Source organism: Macaca nemestrina, chromosome 15, assembly GCF_043159975.1.
Source record: "Macaca nemestrina isolate mMacNem1 chromosome 15, mMacNem.hap1, whole genome shotgun sequence".
Classification (NCBI taxonomy): domain Eukaryota; kingdom Metazoa; phylum Chordata; class Mammalia; order Primates; family Cercopithecidae; genus Macaca; species Macaca nemestrina.
Genome location: NC_092139.1, coordinates 62,033,475 through 62,056,177, shown reverse-complemented (window position 1 = coordinate 62,056,177; position 22,703 = coordinate 62,033,475). Strand labels below are relative to the sequence as shown.

The 22,703-nt window shown below is 36.8% G+C and overlaps 1 protein-coding gene and 1 non-coding gene across 2 annotated transcripts in view; both read right to left on the bottom strand.

Moving 5' to 3' along the window:
• Nucleotides 1–931: 931 nt before the first annotated feature.
• Nucleotides 932–22,703, bottom strand: part of LOC139358554 (POTE ankyrin domain family member G-like) — a 29,458-nt gene continuing 7,686 nt past the window's right edge. The window contains exons 4-12 of the mRNA XM_071079793.1: nt 21,594–21,700; nt 20,126–20,263; nt 17,620–17,690; nt 11,702–11,772; nt 10,289–10,333; nt 9,091–9,257; nt 2,086–2,209; nt 1,284–1,430; nt 932–1,175 (exon numbers count right to left, since the gene is read on the bottom strand). Coding sequence (XP_070935894.1) covers nt 1,092–1,175; nt 1,284–1,430; nt 2,086–2,209; nt 9,091–9,257; nt 10,289–10,333; nt 11,702–11,772; nt 17,620–17,690; nt 20,126–20,263; nt 21,594–21,700 — 954 coding nt within the window. The 3' untranslated portion in view covers nt 932–1,091. The remainder of the gene's footprint in view (nt 1,176–1,283; nt 1,431–2,085; nt 2,210–9,090; nt 9,258–10,288; nt 10,334–11,701; nt 11,773–17,619; nt 17,691–20,125; nt 20,264–21,593; nt 21,701–22,703) is intronic.
• Nucleotides 18,794–18,900, bottom strand: LOC139358992 (U6 spliceosomal RNA). The gene has a single exon (XR_011614491.1). It is a non-coding gene; the product is annotated as a U6 spliceosomal RNA (small nuclear RNA).

The window sequence follows — 22,703 nt, the reverse complement described above, 5'->3', positions numbered from 1 at the left end:
CCAGTTGCCAATCTGTACACACCTGTAGGATGTGGCTGGAGGCAAGTTGAGAAGTCCTGAACAGTCAGGAGGAACAGGAACAGGGACTTGCTTTAAAAAGAAGTCTGGTCACATTTTTGTAGAGTGGCTATGCTGTGCTGGGGGTTCACTTCAGCCCCTGGTTGCCTCAGACACTCTGAAACTTGAAGACTGAAATGGCTAAGTTGTCCAAACGGCAAAGATGACAGTCTGGTCCTTCCCCTGGAGCTCTGACTCAGGGAGGTCTGAAACCTCTGTCAGCCAGAGAACAGCAGTGAAGGTGGCTGGAGACCCTGGTTGAAAGCCTGCACCCAGTGTTTACAAATGTGGTCGGAGACTGACTTAAACAAGAGTCTGGCCACGTTTTTGGAGGGTGGCTGTGCTGCACTGAGACACCACTTCCACCCCTGGTCAGCTTGGGCTCTCCAAAGCCCATGGGCCAGAACGGCTAGGTACCCAAACAGCAAAGGTGGTGGCCCTCCCCTCTCTCTGGGAACTCTGTCCCAGGAAGGTTTCAAATCTCCGTTGGCCAGGGAACACTGGTGGGGGTAGCTAGAGGCCTCAGGTGGGAGGTCCTGTCCTGTGATGAGGAACAGGATCAGGGCCTGCTTACAGAAGCAGTCTGGCCATGATTTGGTAAAGCAGCTGTGCCGTGCCACAGGATCTCTTCTGCCCTTGATGGGTTTGTAGTCTCCAAAGCCCACACACTAGAATGACTAAGTTGTCTGAACAGGAAAGATGGGGGCCTGCCCCATCTTGTCTCTCAGAATTTATCCTGTGTGATGCAGCTTAATGTTTAGGCTGTTAATTTTGCTGTCAACATTAGAGTTGTTCAGAAAGAATCTCACTGTTATCTTTTAGGTTAGATATATGAGAATTCATTTTTTCCTGTAAATAAACCTGTTCATGTTTGTTCTCTGTAAAGAAGTCTGTTTCATCTATTTGACATTGATCACAGTCATGTAGGGCAGTAGTCAGTCTAAAACGACATGATAGGATTTCCATTTCCAGTGTTTCCTAGCTGTGTCTTACATTCTGCAGTTCAGAACTGAGCATTCTCAGCGGTCAAAATGCTAAGCTGTCCACTCTACTGAAATACTGATTTTTGCTAATGCTTCCTCATTCAATTTTACAGCCTTAAGAAGTTTATCATTATTCTCAGTTGTCAAAATGCTAAGCTGTCCACTGTACTTAAATGCTGATTTTTGTTAATGATCCTCCCTTAATTTTACAGCCTTTAGAATTTTATCTTTCTTTGCTTTCACACTTTCAATTTCCTCCAAAAGTTTCTTTTCCCTTAGCTGGCTCTGCTGTTTTATTCTGTCTACTTCCAGTCTCAGCATGGCAATTTCTTCCTGCAACATGCGATTTTCATGCAAGAGATCTTTTTCTTTCTTATTGGTAAGAGAAACCTAAGTAAACAAAGGGAACTTTTAATTAGCACTCAAGAGAATGACATATCATGATTTCTTCTGAAATTAAAGTATGACATTTATATTTGTATAAGGAAAGAATTCCCATAGTGGATATTTAACTGGAAAAAAGTTGGACAAAACTTCAAATGTAAAAATGTGTAAATTCCAAAAAGTTGAAATACTTATTTAAAGACCATGAAAAATAAGTCACTAGAGGATTTTTAGAATTTCAGAATTGGAAAAGCCTTTCTCTGAATTATAAAAAACCCAAATGCATAAAATATAAGATTAATATGCTTGAGTATATTTTTTAAATTGGGTTTATTCTCTGATATCTAATCTATCAACTACACCATTGTAAGAACCTTAGCTATGCATATATTTGGACAGAAGCAATTTCTTAAAGTTCTTTAAGTTCCTTTTTCTGAAGAAAGTTTTATCAGTATACTACTTTTCTAATATTTTTACAGTCAGTTATAAGAATTGCATTTATTCATAACTGTTTAAGCATTGTACCCTTCCACAATGTACATGTAGGCATCTAAACATTGCACTTCTGTTTTAAAAATCCTGTGTACTTTCCAAAATACATAAAGTTGTCTTTTAAATAAATACACATATTAAAACATTTGAAAATGACTAAAGAAAATACCTCAGAATTCATTTTCTTTTCAGCCACTTCCATCTGCTCTTGTTTACCAGTCAGAATCTCTTCTTGTGATATTCCAGCATTCTGTTCTTCTGAAACTTGCTTCTGGGTATCATTTTGTTCATCACTAGAAGAAATTTTGATTTTCATGAAATACTGGAGGTGTCCCTAAAATGATCTACAGGGCAACATGGTGCCATCAGATGTCATTCACACAATGCATATCTGCACATTAATCCAAGACAAGGCAAAGGGGTCTCACATCTCTTAACCCAGTTCTCCCCAACCATGTTGGCACCAGGGACTGGTTTTGTGGAAGGTAATTTTTCTGTAGACCTGAGTTGGGGGATGGTTGCAGGATGACTCAAGCACATAACATTCATTGTGCATATTATTTCTATTATTACTTATATATAATGAAATAATTACATAGCTCACCATAATGTAGAATCAGTGGGAGCCTCAGCTTGTTTTCCTGCAACTAGATGGTCCCATCTGGGGGTGACAGTAGATGGTGACAGATCATAAAGCATTAGATTCTCATAAGGAGTGAACAACCTAGATACCCTGTGTAAGCAGCTTACAACAGGGTTTGAGTCACACTCCTATGACAATCCAATGCCACCACCGATCTGACAGGAAGAGGAGCTCAGGCAGTAATGTGAGTGACAGAGAGTGGCTTTAAACAGATGTAACTTTGCTTGCTCACCTGCCACTAGCCTCCTGCTCTGTGGTCCAGGTCCTAACAGTCCAGGGACTGGTACTGGTCCATGGCCTGGGGATTGGGAAGCCCTGTGTTAACCCATACTTTTTATATTTATTTTTGGGAAACACTTTCCACTTATATTCTTGATTCCTCTGTATTTTATAGACAACTTAGAAATTCCTTTTGGAACAAGACAGGGTCTAATATTGTGTTTTTAACATACAACTTTGAATTAATTTTATCTGTGTATGTGACAGAGATGTGAAATAAAGTAATCATTAATCACTTTTGATTTTACTTTTATTTCATGCATGTTAAGAATAAAACTGGGAAGTCCTAGGCAGAGCAATTGGGCAAGAGAAATAAAGGACATCCAAATTGGAAAAATGAAAGTCAAATTATCTCTTCACCAATGATATGATCTTATCCCTAGAAAACCCTAAAGACTCCTACAAAACACTCCTAGACTTGATAAATGAATTCAGTAAAGTCTCAGAGGCTACAAAATGTACAAATACCAATGAGTAGTACCACTATACACTACCTACAACCAAGTTGCGAGTCACATCAAGAACCCAGTCCCTTTGACAATGGCTGCAAAAGAGTAAAATACCTAGGAAAATATGTAACGAAGGAGGTGAGTCAACTATAAAAGGATAACTGGAAAACACAACTGAAGAAAATCAGAGATGACACAAATAAATGAACATACATCCTATGTTCCTGGACTGAAAGCACTGATATTGTGAAAATGATCATAGTGCCCAAAGAAGTCTACAGATCCAATACAATTTCTATCCAAGTACCAATGTCATTCTTCACAGAGTTATTTTAAAAAGCTGCCATTCATGTAGAACCACAACAGAGCCTGAATGGCAGCACACACACCAAGCAAAAGGAACAAACATGTTGGCATCACATGACCTGAAAACTGTAATTATTTTTAATGAGGTAAAAATGCATAAGAATATTACTGTTATTGTACAGAGAAGACAGTGAACAAGAAAAGGAATTTAAAAAGAGAATATCACTACCATATACATATATTAACTGACAAAGAGACTAAAACCTCCTACTGGAGTTTATGTTAGGACTTGAACAAAAGCTTCTAGAAATACCAATAACAGAAACAAGGCAATTAATTTTAAGGAATAAATTATGCAAAGAAATATGTATTTTAAAAAATGTAAATAGATCTTCCTGAGAGCTATTATTAACCAATTCATCGTGACCACAATTTTAAAATGAGGTCTAAAATTCTGGAATATAAAATAGTTTCATTTTGAACATAGTTAATTGAAGGCAACTTTTAAACAGAAAATGTTCAGTTAAAGTTGAGTCTAACTTAGGAAAGAAATGACCTGTACCAATGGTAACAAGAAGCCACCCAGAGCCAGTTTGAAATCTAATCAACCAATCAATGACCACTGGTCTTGCTCACCAACCAATACAGATGTGAGCAGCTTGCTTCTGAAATACAGCCAAGCAGCAGCACCTCCTCCATCAGAATAGCCAGTGCCGGACCAGTATTCCTCTTACTATAGGAAGCAAAAAATTTCCAACTCTGTCTTTTTATTTCAAATACCAAAGGTTCATAATCCCTTGAAAAGAATTTGTAAGTCCATTAAATGTGCCACCCCATTTTTTTTTTTTAAAGCAGGTGGCCAGGTGCAGTGGCTCATGCCTGTAATCCTAGCACTTTGAAGGGCCAAAGTGGGTGGATCACCTGAGGTAAAGAGTTCGAGACCAGCCTGCCCAACAAAGTGAAATAATTAGCCAGGTGTGGTGGCATGCCGCTGTAATCCCAGCTCCTCAGGAGACTAAGGCAGGAGAAATACATGAACCCAGGAGGCGGAGGGTGCAGTGAACTGAGACCCCACCACTGCACTCCAGCATGGGCGATAGAGTGAGACTCTATCTCAAAAATCAAATCAAATAAAATACTAGTAAAGTTTGCAATTCCTCTGACTCAGTTTACCATAATTACAATTATGATTACAAATAAAAGAATAAATAATGAATAACCACAATATTGGGCTTTTCTCCCTAAATAAAAAAATTAATATAAAGAATGTAGCTTATTATAAAAAGCCAAAACAATAATTAAAATGCATATAATTACCAGACAAAACTAATAGAATGACCCATGTCAAAATTTTAAAGTGAGAATCAATCAAACAACATACCCAGGATAAACTCCATTCACTCGTTTAATAAGGATTTATTAGGTAGCTACATCCAATACGCTAGGCCTTTTTCTAGGCAGTGAGGATATAGTAGTGAAAAATAAAATCCTTATTCATGAGAGTGAGATAAACACACAATAACAACAGACAGAGAAGACAAAATATACAGTACGTTAGAGGAGAAAAACTAAAGCAGGAAAATGAAATGTTTATGTGTTTGATAGGGAGGGTGGTGGGAAAGTTGGGATGGTCAGAAAAGTCTCTGCTGAGAAAGGGGATTTCTTTCTTTCTAATACAAAAAACCTTTTATTTGTATATCAAAGACTCTAAGAAATGATGATATAAGGTTAAGAGTGTTGATGTCAAGATACAAATGGATTTGAAGTTAGAGATGATAAATCACTTTGTTTCATTGAACCTTCCCTTGGTTACATTAGAGAGCCTCCCTGGTACACTCCCAGTTGAATCTTAAGCATGATGCATCTGGGTAGTACATGGTTCTTCCTCAGAAAGTGGTTGTTCCATAATGTGTTTCTTTTTACCCTTTTTCTACTTCTTAGCAGAAAGGAGGTTTTAAATAAAGAACTGAAGGAATGGAAAGAGTAAGCTAGGAGGATATCTGGGGAAAAAGCATTCCAGACACAGGGAACTTCCAAGTACAGAGGTGTGCTTGGAGTCTTTAAGCACTAGGGGTAGATAAGGGATGGCAAGAAGTTCAGTGTGGCTAAAGCAGAGCAAGGGAGATAATTAGGAGGAAATTTGACACATACTCAGAGTGAAATGGGAGGCAATCAGAAGGGCTGGGGCACAGGACTGACACAATTTGACTTATATTTTAAGTACATCCACTGAGTTAAGAATTGATGAAAAGGGAAGTTTTTAAAAGCCAGGACTATCAATTACCAGTCTATGACACTCATGTAGACTGCAGATGAGGGTGGCTCAGATGTAGAAGATATGACTGGCTTCTGGACATATTCTTCAGATAGACCTGACAAGATTTACTGAGAGAATAGATGTAAGGTGTCAGAGATGGAGAGAGAGATGAGTCAAGAATGACAACGAGATTTTTGGCAGAGCAACTGGAAGAGTTGCCCTTAACCAAAGTAGGAAAGACTACATGAGGGGTAAATTTCAGGAAGGCCATCAGTAGCCCAATTTTGGGTCTGACAAGTGTGTGATACCCAATAGCTAACCAAATAGAGATATCAAGTAGGCAGGCTCATATGGAAATCTGGAATTAGGGAGAGAGATCTGAGCCAGAGACATACATTTGGAAATCACTAGCATATACACGGTAGAAAAAGTCACGAGGGGCTGGGTGCAGTGGCTCATGCCTGCAACCCCAACACTTTGTGAGGCCAAGGCAGAGAGATCACCTGAGGTCAGGAGTTTGAGACCAGGCTGGCCAACATAGGGAAATGCTGTGTCTACTAAAAATACAAAAATTAGCTGAGCATGGTGGCACCAACCTGTAATGCCAGCTACTCAGGGGGCTGAGGCAGGAGAATCACTTGAACCCAGGAGGTGGAGGTTGCAGTGAGCCGAGATCACACCACTGAACTCCAGCCTGGGTGACAGAGTGAAACTCTGTCTCAAAAAAAGAAAAAGTCATGAGAGAGAAGATTGAGGACTGAGCCCTCGGAAAAAACAATGTCCAAATGGAGAAAGATGAGGAGGAGCAAGCAAAAGAGGCCATGATGAATGGATTAGAAAGGCAGGAGGAAAAGCCTGAGGGACTGAGGTCCTGGAAGCCAAGTTGAAGATGCTGTTAGAGAGGAGATGTCCTCCATTGGCTCAAATTCTGCTAACAGATTAAATAAAATGAAGTGTACGAAAAATGCCTAGATTTATTACAGAAAAAAATTAGTGATAATCTTGAGGAAAAACCACGTTGGAGGAGTACTGAAACTGAAGACTTACTGGTGTGAGATCAAGAGTGAATGAAAAGATAATTGAGTTCATGAGTTCTTTTAAGGACATCATACTTAGTTCTTTTAAGGACATCATACTTAGAAGTCATGGCTGAGAATGTTGTAATTTTCTTCCACAGTCATGGAAAATAATAGACAATTAATTTCTAATTTTATATAACAGGTGTAGTCTTCAAATTTTACATAACAATTATATATTTTAAAAGTTATAAAATTATAGACATGTGGCATTAAAAATGCCAGACTGAGGTGTTAAATCCTTAAAACTATAGAACTAAAAGTCACCTTAAACAATTCTAGATTCCATAAGCTGAATATCACTTTGTTCATGCTTATACATAAAGACCAAGAAACACTAAACGTTTCAAGGAGAGTATTTCTGGCTTGATAAAAATCAGCCAATTCTAGAACAGTTGATACTCATCAAATATACAAAGTAATTGATCACAGTAAACTACTGAGTTCTATTAACAGGAATAAAGTGGCAGAAATGCAGAAAATAGTCTTATGTTACAAATGAAATTTTAAAAATTATATGAAGTCACTGTGGAAAAATGTGGTGTGGTGAATACTGAAATATATCCTTTTCTAAAAGGAAGGATAATGTCACACATGCAGGACACTTTTATGAATAAGAGTTACTGCATTAGCAGCACCTTCCTTTTAGCACAAGGCCAGCACATTAGCACCTGTGGGCCAAATCCCACTGCCTGTTTTTGTAAGTCAAGTATCTTGGAACCCAGCCACGCTTATTCACTCTACAGTTCACAGAGTCAATTAGCTGGGTGTGATGTTGCACACCTGTGGTCCCAGCTAGCAGAGAGGCTGAGGTCGGAGGATCACTAGAGCCCAGAAAGTTGAGGCTGCAGTGAGCCATGATCACAAAACCGCACTCCAGCCTGGGCAACAGAGACCCTGTGTCAAAATTATATATACAGTCTGCAAAGCCTAAAATATTTACTAACTGACTCTTTGCAGAAAAATCTGACCAAATCCTGGTTTAGTAGATGAAAGATCCTCTGATACATTTTAATAAAAGTTTTACCCAATATACTGAAATGTTTATATTAAATATAGATCCCCATAGAATCCCTTGGCAATATTCAGATTGAAGATCCAATATTTCAGCACTCAGGCACTGACAACAAAAATTTAATAACTAGCAATCAAGGTACAGTGTCAATGGAGCATGCAGCTTCCATTTGCAACACAGCAGATATTACAAGAATTCTAACAAAATTATCTTAAGATGTGTTATCAAAGTAAAGGTTTTAAATACATTTTAATTGTGAAATAATCCGTATACTCTAGATCTAACCTCATTTGTAAAAAATGGTTCCATACTACATTATTTTCTGGGAATGAAAATTGAGCTATTTCCTATTGGTAAGGATTTGCTTTTAATAATGATAAATTCCTACTGATAAGGATCCATCTTTTGATATAATGATGCTGTAATAAATGTTCTTATATGTAAGTATATACGTAACAAATCTATACAAGTATCCTTAATATACATATATATCCTTACTATGTTATATATGTGTGTGTGAATATGCTACTCAATTAATGTTCGAAATGCATTTACCAACAGTGTACGACATGTCTTTTTCAATGAGACCATTTCCTTTGCAGCAACACAGATGGAGCTGGCGGCCACTATTCTAAGCAAACTAATGCAGAAACAGAAAATCAAATGCCACATATTCTTACTCATTTAGTGGAAACTAAACAATGAGAACTCATGGACACAAAGAGGAGAATAACAGGCAAAAGGGTCTACTTGAGGGTGGAGCATGGCTGGAGAGAGATGACCAAAAAACTACCTTTTGGGTATTTTGCTTATTATGTGGCTGATGAAATAATCTGTAGCCCAAACTTCCATGATACAGTTTACCTATATAACAAACTGCACATGTACCTCTGAAGCTAAAATAAAAGTTCACTAAAACGTAAAGAAATTCCTTTCCCCTCACATTTGCCAATACTCGTTATTTTTCAAATAAATTAATGACTGGAAAAAATGGTAACTCATTTTTTGCTGATTTTCATTTTTCTGATTACCAGGCAAGGCTGAATATCCTACGAAAAATACAAAATTTTTAATCATGAATATTAGCCCAAATTAGGATTAGTTTGACAGCATATGGCTATCTCCTATTAAATGTTGCCATAGGCTTACCTGTGATACTCTTCATTCTCAGTGTCAGGAAATTGCTGACTTTCAGGTGTTCTGCTCTTGCTTTGTGGAATTAATCCATCATCACCATTGCCAGCAGCGGCATCATTAGTCAGGTTTTCTGGTAATCCCATATTATTACTTCCGTGCTTCTTCATGTCTTCTTCAGCCTTGAGTGGAAGTTTGATATTAAGGATATTAAGGATATTCACTTTATTGAATAAAAAGAACCTTTTTAATGGATTTTATCAATTGACTCAGTTTGTCATTATTGTAGTCATTAAAAATATTTCACACTTAAGTTTGATCATATATACAGAACAATTACCCTCTAATTTTAAGATGTAATTATCATATCATTGTAAAATTTGCTTCATTTCTGTTTGACTGAATGAAATAGAATTTTTCAAAATTCAAAAAGGGCCCTCCTTCATTTTGTGCTTTTATTCCCAACGACTCTTCAGAATCTTATATATATATTTATCCCATTTGACTCGTGGGAACACACAAATAAAAAGACAAAGATGCAAAATGTGTCTTCTTCTGTCTTTACCACCTAGATCTCACATTAAGCAGTCAGATTTAGAGGATGAGACACTGTGAGGCTTCAGGAATAGAAAGGAAGATTGCCCTTTTCTGCACTGAGATATTCTTCTCCCCCACTGCCTTTGATCATTTTTTTTCATTTGGTCCCTGGGATATCAAAAACATGATGGTTCTCACTGAAACATGGGAACCAAAGTTCGCCACAACACAAGGAGCAGAGTGAAACTGCTGAGGTACAAGCGTGGATGCCCAGAAAATAAGATGCTCCCCAAATTTCACATTCCATAGCCATACGATTTTCTAGCTGGAAGATACACAGAATAAGAAATTATCTTCTTTAGCCACATTAACTATTGATAATCAGACTAAAACCAAGAAAGATAAAATGGTTGATCCAAAGCTCCTAAAGTCGCATGACCTAGCACTTTACGGCACCATTCAGGATTATTCCATAATAATGAAAGAATATTTCTGGGGTTTGTATCTCTTTAAAACTCAATCTACAGAATTCTTTCTGAGTTAAATATTAAATTTTTCACTGATGATTTATGCTACTTACATGATAGGATCATGTATGCCTATACTTACAACACTTTATTAAACAACATAATGTAAACATCTAATTCAACAGAAACGTTTGAATATAATGGTATACCTCTCTATCACAATCCTTGTTTATTTCTGGTTCTTGAGACATTTCCTGCAAATGCAAAAATAGAAGGTTAATTTGTTGTATTTCTGTGATGTTTCCTCTTTTGGAATGCATGTTTTAAAAATAAGTTTATTTTAAGTAATCAAGTATAGACAATGAAAAATTAGAAAATAATTAAAATTAAAATTTAACTGTTAAAATAAATAATTAATTAAAATTAAAAATTAACTTTTTAATCTATGTTCAGCTACTGCCACATCACTGGCTTCTGACTAACATGGGAAAAATAATTCACCTTAGTCAACGGGAGAAGATCAACATGAACCAGCAAACTTAACTTTGTCACCATTTGTTTGGACTCCACTTAATTTGTTACGTGTTAAATCTGCCAAAAATGCATCGGCGGATGATTTGTAGTGTTGCAAAGTCTTCCTCACTTGAAAAGAGTTTACCTCACCAAACCCTAACCAGTGAGTCTCTACAGATTACTAACTGGATTGTAGGCATGCTTTCAATTATTAGGAGCTGAAATCAACACCAAACAGAAAGAAATGCAAATTCTTAAATTTTAATTGAGATTATATGTTGTAATATGATAGTGTTATGTATCTAGTTTATCTGCTTAAGTCCAGTTCTAATATATTCTAATGTGTACTAACGACAGTGGATAAAAATTTTAATAATCTGTACTGATTTTCTGCAACTGCAGTAAGTTCAAATGTTATTGTGTTTCTGCACTAACACCAAAGGTCCCATTCTGCAAGATACGATTCTTGTAATAGGCATTTGGGTTGCTTTTATGACCTGGTTCCCTCCCTGAAGAGAAACGCTGAGGTCAATGAGAGATCACAAGGCAGAATATATCTTTCACCTTGCTATCAGTGACTGCAGTATAAAACTGCAGATTTTCAATCACTGGCCATGATTACTCTTCAACCACGAATCCAGCTCAGGGACCATCAGTGTTACATTGCTCATAATTCTATTGCTTAATAACATAATCCAATAATTGATGTTACTTTTTTTATCATGTCAGGGTGTTGTAAGAATAAAAGAACAAAGTTCTGGAATTTCTTTTGCCTCTATTCCAAAAGGAAAGATTACCTATAAGCTAATCAAAAAGGCAGATAAGAATATTTTAAATAAGAATATTGTAAAGTAAGAGTATTTTAAAGTTTATAGTGGTTATGTTTTTTAAGTTAAGTTTCAAATGCTAACTTAGAATCTATTGATTCTTCTGTTAATGAGGTTGCTGAATTTATTAAATTTTATGAATCTATTAAAAAGTTCTTAGAAAAAAGAATCTATTGATTCTCAAAACCTAGTCTGAAAGATAATTTCATTTGGACTACCTAATATTATTAAAGCAAAGAAAACAACATTAAATCAAACATTTAAATGTAAAATTTTCCATGCCTCTGGCTGGCTATTTTCACTGCCTTTAAGCCTTTGTGATTCTTCCTCTGATGTCAGCTTTAAGTCTTGTTCTGTTGAGAAATCCATATATTCAGTTAAAATGAACCACTTAGAACAGTTAAAAACTATTGCCTTTATAAAAATAGATTTAAGACAACATTTTATTTTATCTCATAAATTGAGTGTTTAGTGTTTCATGAAATAGTTTCTTAGGAAATCATTCTCTAAGACTTCAACAAACCACTTGGGGAGACGCCTGATGAGATTCACTCACAAATTCATCCACCCAACATAAATGAACAAAACCACCAGAAACACAACTTTAAAATGCAGTAGAAACATATAAGGTAACACAGTATGTTGTTCTCCACTTCCTAATCATGAAGCAGTAAACGTAATGAAAAGGAAATTTGGTTGTAAAGAGAAACAAGTTTTCCTGCACTTAGCTACTCTGACTCTAAGGATAGTAACAGGCAGGGCCCAGGTAAGGTCATGTTGACCCTGTCCAAGAAGCCAGAGCCCACAGGTATGGGTCCAGACATCCCAGAGCAAGGTTAAGAAAACAAATTCCTTTACCGTCTCCCTTTCCCCTCAGCATTTACTCATAGCTCTTTGTACAAATGTTTATATTTTGCAAGTTCCTCTTTTCCTTCAATGTAGTTGCAAAGTCACAAGCTATGCTGAGGTTGCAAAACTGTCACTATATGATTAACTGCCTTTGTTCTGCTTCTGTAAGCTTGCCTTTATAAGCCAGGCTCTGTCTTTGTTCAGGACTCAGCATTTGGATGCAAATCCACTGAACTGGTGTGCACCTAAATAAAATCCTCCTGTTTCACCCACTGGGTCTCTCCTGCCTCCTGTTTTCTGCAACAATAGTACCTTATAAATGATTTCCAAAACTACTACTGACACCTTTATTAGTGCACAATGTCTTCCTAATATCTAAAATGTTTCCCTCTACTATTCTGACAAATTTATTTTTTTTTCTTTTTTTTTTTCTTCTTCTTCTTCTTTTTTTTTTTTTTTTTTTTTTTTTTTGAGCCAGGGTCTTTCTCTGTCACCAGGCTGGAGTGCAGTGGCACAATCTCAGCTCACTGCAACCTCTGACTCCCTGGTTCAAGCGATTCTCCTGTCTCAGTCTCCCAAGAAGCTGGGATTACAGGCATGCACCATCATGCCCAGCTAATTTTCATATTTGTAGTAGAGATGGTGTTTCATGATTGGCCAGGATGTTCTTGATCTTTTGACCTTGTGATCCACCTCCTCCAGCCCCCCAAAATGCTGGGATTACAGTTGTGAGACACAACAACTGGCCTTATTTTCATCTTTTAAAACAATGATATGTGAAGTCTTCCTTGATTCTGCATGTCTTTCCCCAGATAAAAAGGTACCTCCTTCTTGAGGCTGCCTTCTGACTTCACTGATTTTTCTACCACATCTTTACCACCTGAACTGTACATTATTCCCCCACATGTCTGTCCCCTCTGCTCCAAGACTGCAGAGAACAGTCCTGCACATCATCTTTGTAAAAACAGTCTTCATTTTACTCAGAAATTTCTTATTGAGTCCTGCTACATACATGCTAGGCATTAGGGTTTAAAAACAATGAAAATAAAGCATATCAGGGATGGCTTTTCTAGAACACATGCCCAAGCACAGACTGAAATATTGAGGCTAGCCAGATTAAAAGCGGTAGAGGGAAGGAAAGGGTAACAGCATTCCACACAGCAGCAAGAGCAGGAGTGAGGCCTGAAAGAGTGAACGAGTGAGTAGGACATTACCAGCAGCTCAGTAATGCCAGAGAAAGGGCACACAGGGAAAAGGGCTAAAGATGGAGAGTGGGGCAGAAGTCAGATTATGAAACCTGATGTGTAATTTTAAGATGCTTGGACATTAATGTTCAAGAGTGATCCCTGGTCCTATCTGCATTTAGAAAAATATCATTTTAATACCAAAACCAATATTCCTAGTGAGCCAATAGTCATTAAGACAAGGTGACAGATAGCTCTTGTGGACACAACTGAGATGTTACTATGTAGCAAATTCTCAATAATTCTCATGAGCACTTGGAAAGTCAATTCTATAATAAGTCAAAGAAATTACAATAAATCACTTAATATTTGGTTTGGGAAGGTGCTTTCTAAAGTTATAGTGCATACGAATATAACTCCTAGTTGCGAATTCAGAGATGTGACAATAAAGCAATGAAACTACACTGTGTTTGAGTCAGTAATCTTCAGATTTCTATCTCGTCTTCCTACCCGGTCTGTAAATTCTAAGTATAATCTTGGTACTCACTCTCAAGTTTATGTTAAATACTAGCCTATAAAAAAACACTCTTTCTCTTACTTCTTTTTGTTATTTATATGTTGCTGTTATTAAAGGAAGAACACAAAAATGCCCCACTGAAGGGATTCTGTTTGGTTGCAGGCTACAAGAAGGGAAAAACAGAAAGCATATTTTGCAGAAAATAGTATTTTAGAAATCAGAACTATGACATGAAGTCAAGCAGGGCACTCTAGGACTGAATTTGCTGTGCTTCTTTAATACACTCCTTGCTCTCTTTCTTTTCTGGCAGCCGTGACTCACACAGGTCATGGAGACTATCATTCCCTAAGAGGAACACAATTCTGATATTCATCTTTATCTATTAAGTTCACCTATCCCAATTCTGTGTTCTGTGGATGCCGACTTTCGGTCACTGATGGTGATACACATGGATGATGAAAATGATGACATTTTCATCAACTTTCAGATTCTTTGATCTTTGATAAGTCTTGTTACTGAGAGTCAAAGTAGTAGGATGTGAGTTATAAATGCTGGTTATTCAATTACCTACTCAAAATATACTACATGAATATTCCATTAAACATGCATAGGAAAAAAATGGTCATTTCTGCTGACCTGCACCTCTTTGCTCTTCTGTATTCACCAGAAAATTTCCTACTCCTTCCTCATGTCCAGGTTAAATACTAGTGTATGACCTGGAAACCTGTAAATCATCTGACATTTCTCTCGGTCCCCCAAGCCTTTCTCATTCAATTATCACTAAATCATATGGACTATACCTCTCTTCTGCCTCTGCTTTATATTTCCACTGCCACTGGGAACATAAACTTTACAAAATGGCTTCTATTTAAAAGAAAACCGTCAACTACTAATGTTAGTTCTTACATGAAAAAATTAAGCAAAACAAATAAAAAGGCATAACACCATAAAAACAAAGACCAACATATTAAAATGAGTAACTGAGATTCCTAATTTTATTCCACCATGGATGGGTGAAAACCTTATAATACATTGATACTAGTCCAAGGATGTGTGACGGAAACTATAGCTGACTATTGCAAAAGCTTCCTTTGTCTCCTGGTTTCTTTCCATGGTAACCTTCCACCAATCCCAGGAAACTATAGGCCACAGTCCAAATTAAATCTGCCTTATGGTTTGTAAATAAAGTTTTATAGGAGCTCAGTCATGCCTGTTTGCTTACATAGAATCATGGTGGCTTTCACTCTACAACAGCAGACAACAGCAGGGGTAAGTAGTTATGACAGAGACCACATAGTCTAAAATATTTCCCGCCTGGTCCTTTACAGGAAAAGCTTGCTAACCCATTTTACACCATAATCAGAATGCCTTAATACTCAAATTTAATCTTGTGACTCCCCTGCTCCCATGTCTCCAATGAGCCCCTGCAGCAAACATTGTCGACTCCCTACCAATAGCCATTCCTTATTCTTTCTTGCAGAAGAAACACAAGTCTATTGGGATGTTTATTATCCCAATCTCCCTCCTCAGCCTCAGAAAGAGAAACGTTAATTCTAAGCTAATCACGTGTTTGCATTCCCAGTGCCTGGTTTGGGAATGAGCAGGTAGTGTAACACAGCCAATGAAATGTTACAGGAAGCCCCTTGTGTGCTTCTAAGTTTTCTCCCTGTTTAGAAAACACAGGTGAAGAAAAGAAGCCCTTGAGATGTTGTGTTGTGAGAACAAGATGTTTGGAGCTGTTGCAGATTACCCAATCATGAAAGGAGACATGAATAAAACACTGTCGACAGCACAGAAAGAGGGACAAGAGGGATCCCTAGGATATCACTGAACAAACAAAACAACTCTGGTTCCTACTGTTTTCACAACTGTTCATCAGTATTTGCAGTCCAAAGCATTCTACCCGGTAAACTTCCCATGGCCCACAGGACGAAACCTACTCATTTCTGTAGTATTAAAAAGTCTGTCATAAACTTGCCTTTCCCAAGTATTCACCTCATTCCCAACCTCTGGTATCTCACACTTTTGGTGCTAGCAAAAGTGAACTGCTCAGAAACCCTGCAAAGTTCACTCAAGCATCTTGTCTTTTGCACTTGCTGCCCTTCCTGCCAAACAGGCAATCTCCTTAGATGTTCCTTCTGGCCAACACACAATCTTGTTGCATGTTCCTTCTGTCAAACATTATTCTTCTGCTTTTTTACCTAGAAAAATTCTTCTCACTCTGCATGCTTCCCTTGAATCATACCTACTTTTTTTTTTTTTTTTTTACCAAAACTTTCATTCCTCATCACATATGTCTGGCACATAATCAATATATAATAAATTAAAAGCTTCCAGTGGGCATCTAGCACACAGTAAGAACTGAATAAAGTAGTGAAATAAAAAAATAATGGCAATGATAATAACAAACTCCTGTCTGTATTTTTAATTGTGTTCTGTTGCATTAGAAAAATGGTTAGTATCTAAAAGACATTTGATAGTTATTTGTTAAGTGAAGTGAAAACATAAATGGAAATATTTTCTTTGTAAATTCTATTGAAAAAGCACAGAAATGAAATAGAGACAGCTCTATTATGAGAACCTTAAGGATCAAAACTACATCTGCTCCGTCTTTATCTCCTGCAACTTATAAAACCAAACTTATAAAAGTTCATTGATAAATTGATGGCTAAATTAAAGGTGTCCTCATACCGTTTGGGTTATACAATGTATTAGGTGTCCACAACCAGGTAGCATACTAGCATTTTTGTTATTGTGAAACATTTTTCTAATTTTATTATAATCTCCTGAGCCTAGAGTTGAGAAATTTGTATATTTATTATGACAATCTTTTGGCAAATGGTAGCAGAGCATTTGTTCTAACAAAATTGCTGTTATCATGACAACTAACCAGCAGGTAGAAGAGCACATCTTGCTCCAACAAAGTAAATGTGTCTCTTTCCAACTTCAAATGAGGAGGAATGAAGTCAGTAATAGTGAGACCTTTTTGGGACAAGCATATGTAACATAACTTTGCTTCAGCATTCTTTTGAGATCAAAAGTTCCTTACTTTTACTTTTTTATCTATGGTAGGACCACCCAGAGCAGGGGTCCTCAACTCCCATGCTACAGACCGGTAGCTGTCCATGGATTATTATGAACCACACCACACAGGAAGAGGTGAGCAGCAAGCAAACCAGGGAAGCTTCACCTGTACTTACAGCCAACCAATAATAATGGCTCATATTATTGCCTGAACTCTGCCCCTTCCTAGATCAGTGATAGCACTAGGTACTCATTGGAGCATGAACCCTGTTGTGAACTGCCCACCCAAGTGATCTAGGTTGTGTGCTTCCTATGAGAATCTAATGCCTGATGATCTGTCACTGTCTCATGTTGCCCCCAGATGAGACCATCTAGTTGCAGAAAAACAAGCTCAGAGCTTCCACAGATTCTACATGATGGTAAGTTGTATAATTATTTCATTATATATTACAATATAATAATAATATAAATAAAGTAGCACAATAAATGTAACATGACTGAATAATCCTGAAACTATCCCCACCTTCCCCCAGCCCATAGAAAGACTGTCTTCCACAAAACCGGTCCCTGGTACCAAAAAGATCGGGGACAACTGACCTAAAGTAATTCACTATCACAAGTGTTACCTGGATTACTGTTTTCAGAAGAGATTTTTAGCATCTGTTTTTCTTTGTAGTCAGAAAGTAATTGGCAAATTCTATGTATAAAAATGTAATAAACCAAATTACTATTTTAATACTGATGTAAAACACTTACCAAATATAAAATTCTTAGAGTATTTCAAACAATATCATAATATCAGAACTTAACAGTATTATCCCATCCACTTATGAGTACATTCTACAAAATTCTCTTGAAGCTTCTAAGAAGACAAAAATGTAGGGTGAAATGCTCATAAATTGAGAGCAGTGTGACCCAGTAAATTAGCTTGCATTAGCATGACATAATAGAAAGTGTTCCAACTCTGCTTAAGTCCTAGCTCCATAATGAACAGCTGCTATTTGTTCTTGGATGACTTGCTTATCTTCTTCAACAAAGTGAGGACTTTGCTGCCTTCTTTCACTAGGTTGTTACAAAGATTTAACAAGATAACATTTTTTAAATGCTCAGAGAAATAGTAAAGCAAAGGAATAATCTGTTCCTAAACATTATAACTAAAATTATCTTGGAATCCCAAATAAAACCCAATGCATATTTTGTTCATAGGTTCTAATATGCAAATGTTATAGTTTTCAGCAAATGTTATTAAGTCTTAATTTTGCTTCTTAGTTTTCCTGCTCCTTAGGGCTTATAATTCTGGGCATCTCAACTACGTCTTAGTTTGTAACTAAATTTACTCATAAATATCTCATTAAAGTAGATAATGTGAGTGTCCACTATTATGGAGTTGACCAATCACACCAAGGGCAGAAAAACCAATGGATGTTAAGACCTGGCTTGGACCAGTGATCCTTCTCTACCGACTCCAACTCTGAGCCAGCAGATGTTTCTTAGGATAATAGTTGATATTGATGTTCAATTCCAGCTGACATGGAGACCAAAAGTCTACCTATATGTTTTTTAGTTTCCATGAAGAAGTTGTAAGTTGACATCCTCTAATTTTTGACATACACACTAACAACATATTTTGCACCAAACACATTATTCAGCTCTGAATCACCTCATAGACCATCTTACATGACTATTTTTTTAGTGCAAATCACAATTTCAATATTTTGGTGGCACCCATTTTTTGCTTTGATTCACACTGTTTCCTTAGAGCTAGTCAGCAAATAGTCAAATGACCTTCCAGTGACTGACCAAACTATGGAATGCTTCAAAAATTTGTGCTGCTTCCTTATGCAGAAGCCATGCTAATTTTCTCTGTATTGTTCCCATTTTAGGATATGTGCTGCAGAAGCAAGCACAAAGCCCTACTTTTACACATGATTAGTGATGAGTCATGCACAGGGCTTGGTTCTGTTAAGTCCAAATAACCTACTTGAGATTCTGAGAATTCTCTTCAATGGCTCCCTGTGAGGTAGAATTTGAAAATATTTTAAAATCTTGAGTTACAGATGAAAGTAGCTTGGACGATTTTCATTATCATGTAAAACAGATCACTCAAGGGCCGACCACAACTGGGAGTCACTGCTTGGAGAAGGTTCATATGGGACTTTCTACTGCCTAAGGTTCTATAGAGAATATAAAGGTGCCTCACAGTACAGATCTGATAGCAAAGAAGAAGAAACAAACACTGATCTCTTTCTGTCACATTATTTGAACCCCTCTGACCCTTTAGAACAAGCCTAATTAATATCTGCCAGAGAAAAGACCAACAACGGCCTCAAAGGATTTTGTACCATGAAGGTCTCAGCTAATTCTTGGCTAAGATGTGGTTTCCACATTAGGTTCTGAATATGGGGGCAAGTGTCAATTTGCTCACTTTGTCTGCAGATCAAGTCAGGATACCCAGCTGCCAGAGCAGGGTGCTGGTGCTTTGGGAACAATGGCTAAGCATAGAAGCATAGATATGGGAACTTAAAGACTTGAGGGATCTGAATCAGTAAGGGCATCTTGGTGTCAAAGGTCAACCATTACCAGGCAACAGGACCAGTTTGAGTGGCAACAACGCAGCAACAGAAACAAGGGAAACATCAAAATGACTGGAATGTCCTTTTTATTCTGCTCCTTTTGACTTGAAAAAAGGGACTGTATTCCTTGGATTTAGTGAATCCCTTCAGTTATTGAAAAATTCAAGGAGTATGTAGGAAATAGTCTCCAGAAGACAGTACAAGGTTTTTTGTTAAGCTGGACATTTCAAGACCCAAATAACTAATCAGAAAAATGAAAGATATGACACTGTTTTTTAATCCCATCCATAGGTGTTATACTTGGATGAAATGAACAATGTTGGGATCTCAAAGTATCAAGGTCTTAAAAGTCCTGAGATAAAGAATCCTGTATCCATTGGTACTTCTAAATTGTCTTGCTTTTTTTCTGATTTCTGGCTGATGCAGGGGACTAACTGACTGCCACTCTAAAACTAGCTGAACGGCACTATGACATCTCACTTGATATGTAAGATATTATTGTTATAATTATTTTAAACCTCAATTTAGCATTAACTCGCCTTTTAATGTAAACACTTACACATTATGATGACTAGAAACAGCATAGTCTCTGGCTGTCTGTCCAGATAGATCTTTAGAAGAGACATCAATATTTTGCTCGAGTAGAAGGCTGACTATACTTGCTGATCCACAACGTACAGCAAGTATCAGAGCATTTCTAAAATGACAGAGATAATTTCTCCCTTAGGAACTGTAATAAACTTATTTTAAAAGCTAATTTGATATACTTTATCAACTTAACATCTTGCCTGTCCATGCAGAATTAAAGATTTACATGCACTAAAACACACAAGCACTTGGGTGCTTAAGTGTTCATCTTTGTAAAATACCAACAAGGTTTAAAGGAACGGACAACAAGGAAACCTCTTATCTCGGTGAGGTATTGGAAAGTAGAAGACATTAATTTAAAGTCTTTCAATGGGCAAGAAACAATGCTAGGGCCACTTATCTGAAGTGGACAAAGTTATAAGTGAAGATTTCCTTACAGCTTCCCTAGACTGATATGCTGTAATAGAAAATCAGTTAGAGGGTAAGATAAGTAAGAGCTCTCTGCTTGCTGAAAGCAGTAATATTAATAATAATGGTAAGAATAGTCATAGGAGTTTCAGTTAATGATGCCAATAAGCATGTGCTAGGCACTGAATTAAATGCCATATATATCTTCCTTACTTATGCACAATCAATTTGAAGGATATATTCTCCTACTTTTCATATATGACAACACATTTGGTGGTAAATAAGATTCCCAAGGTCACACACTTACCAAGTAAGAAAGCTAGGGATTAAACCCAGTCTTGTGTGAATCCAAAGCCTAGCTCTTTTCTCTTTATCACCCACCTACGGCTTGCCTTCATTAAAGGAAAAGTGTATCCACTTAAAACTATCTTCACTCCCTCTCTCCATACCAATTAAAAATAAAACCATCAAAATACACTGGAAATAGAAAAGGAAAAGCTGTTGGACCCACAGTATGTGGGAATAGCAATTAATTGTCAAGTAGGGATAAGCTAACATTAATATTCTTCAAACAAGGCAACTTAAAGCAGAGTCATTGAATAGAAAAAAGGATTTTCAACTCCTATTTAGGTTTCATGCAGCATATTTAGCAGAAAAGCATATAAGACACAGAGGTTAAAAACTACTAGAAAAGGTTAAGAAGTTCAATACTGGGTCATAAAGTAAACTAAAAGCTAAAGTTCACATTTCATAAAATTAACATGAAATCCCTTTAACTAACATAATCTCATCTAACCAAAAACATCATACAACAAATAACATCAGTCAATACAATAAGAGAAGATGAATCCTACTAAAACTGTTCTTCATGTTGCCCAGTCCAAATAATTGTTTTTCTACTTAACTGATTTGTGTTGATACCCATCACTATGTCCCAATAAGTATAATTTAATCTTACTAATTTATTATTTATGACTTGAGTGACTGCTATCAATCTCGAACAACACACAGATTAAAAGAAATAACTATACCTTCCACATCTGTCACGTGCACTTAAATTAGCTTTTTTCTTGATTAAAAATTTCACCACTTGCTGTTTTTGTCCATGTACACCAAGCAAAAGTGGTGTGAGGCCATGCTGTAAAACAATATAAAACAAAAACAATATGTAATTCAAAAAATTACCTATTTCTCAGCTGAACTGGAAACTTTATATAAGATCCCGTGGACTTACACTCATAGAAAGTAAATCAAATGTAGCTGCTTCCATCTTACTCTTCTGTGCTTTCCCACATGCTGCTGCTTCCCTTGGAAACACCCCTTCGCTGCCTGACCACATCAACTCTGATCATCTCAAAAACTCATTTTCAACGTTTACTGCTTCTAAGACTCTTTGCTTCTAACCCAGCATTTGGCATGGCACTTTTGGATGATGATTTTTTTTCCATTTAAACAAAGAGCTTCTTGAGGGCAAGGGATGTATCTTTTATCTCTATATTATCCAACCCTAAGACAAAATTCTTGTGTATAAAGCAAGAATTTGAATGTAAAATATTTCTTTAGTTTCACATGTTTTACCAAAAGTTCAAGCTCCAATGTGCAATAAAAATTGCTATTAATACTCCTACTGCCCATTTGAAGAATTTTTCCATTCATTCATTTAAAATCTATTTGTATTTACTTTTTCCAGATTGTTAACGAAATCATCAGTTCATAGGATTACTGAAACTAACAGAATTCCCGTCTGTATTCTTAATAACTCCATGGGTTTTAGTGTTTAAACCTGCCATCTTGATTATGTCAAAGCTCTGCAAACATAAGAGACATAATGGATAGTCCACAATACAGCTTCAATTGATTAAAAAAAAGGTTTAGAATTTGCTACAATTCTAATTGAGAAAACTCTGCTCTTAACAATGACTTACTGACCTAAGCACTTGAATAAGTGAACAAAGAGACACAAAATCCTGAGAGGGCCATTCTCTACTTAACGAAAGACTACTCACTGCAAATTTCTAAAGACCTTCTGAATGGCAGGGAATAACTGAAGGTATAAAGGAAAAGGTATTATTCCGTAAGCTGATAGTGCCAATAATATTCATTTTAATGTCTCATCCACATATAAAAGTCAGACTTGGCCA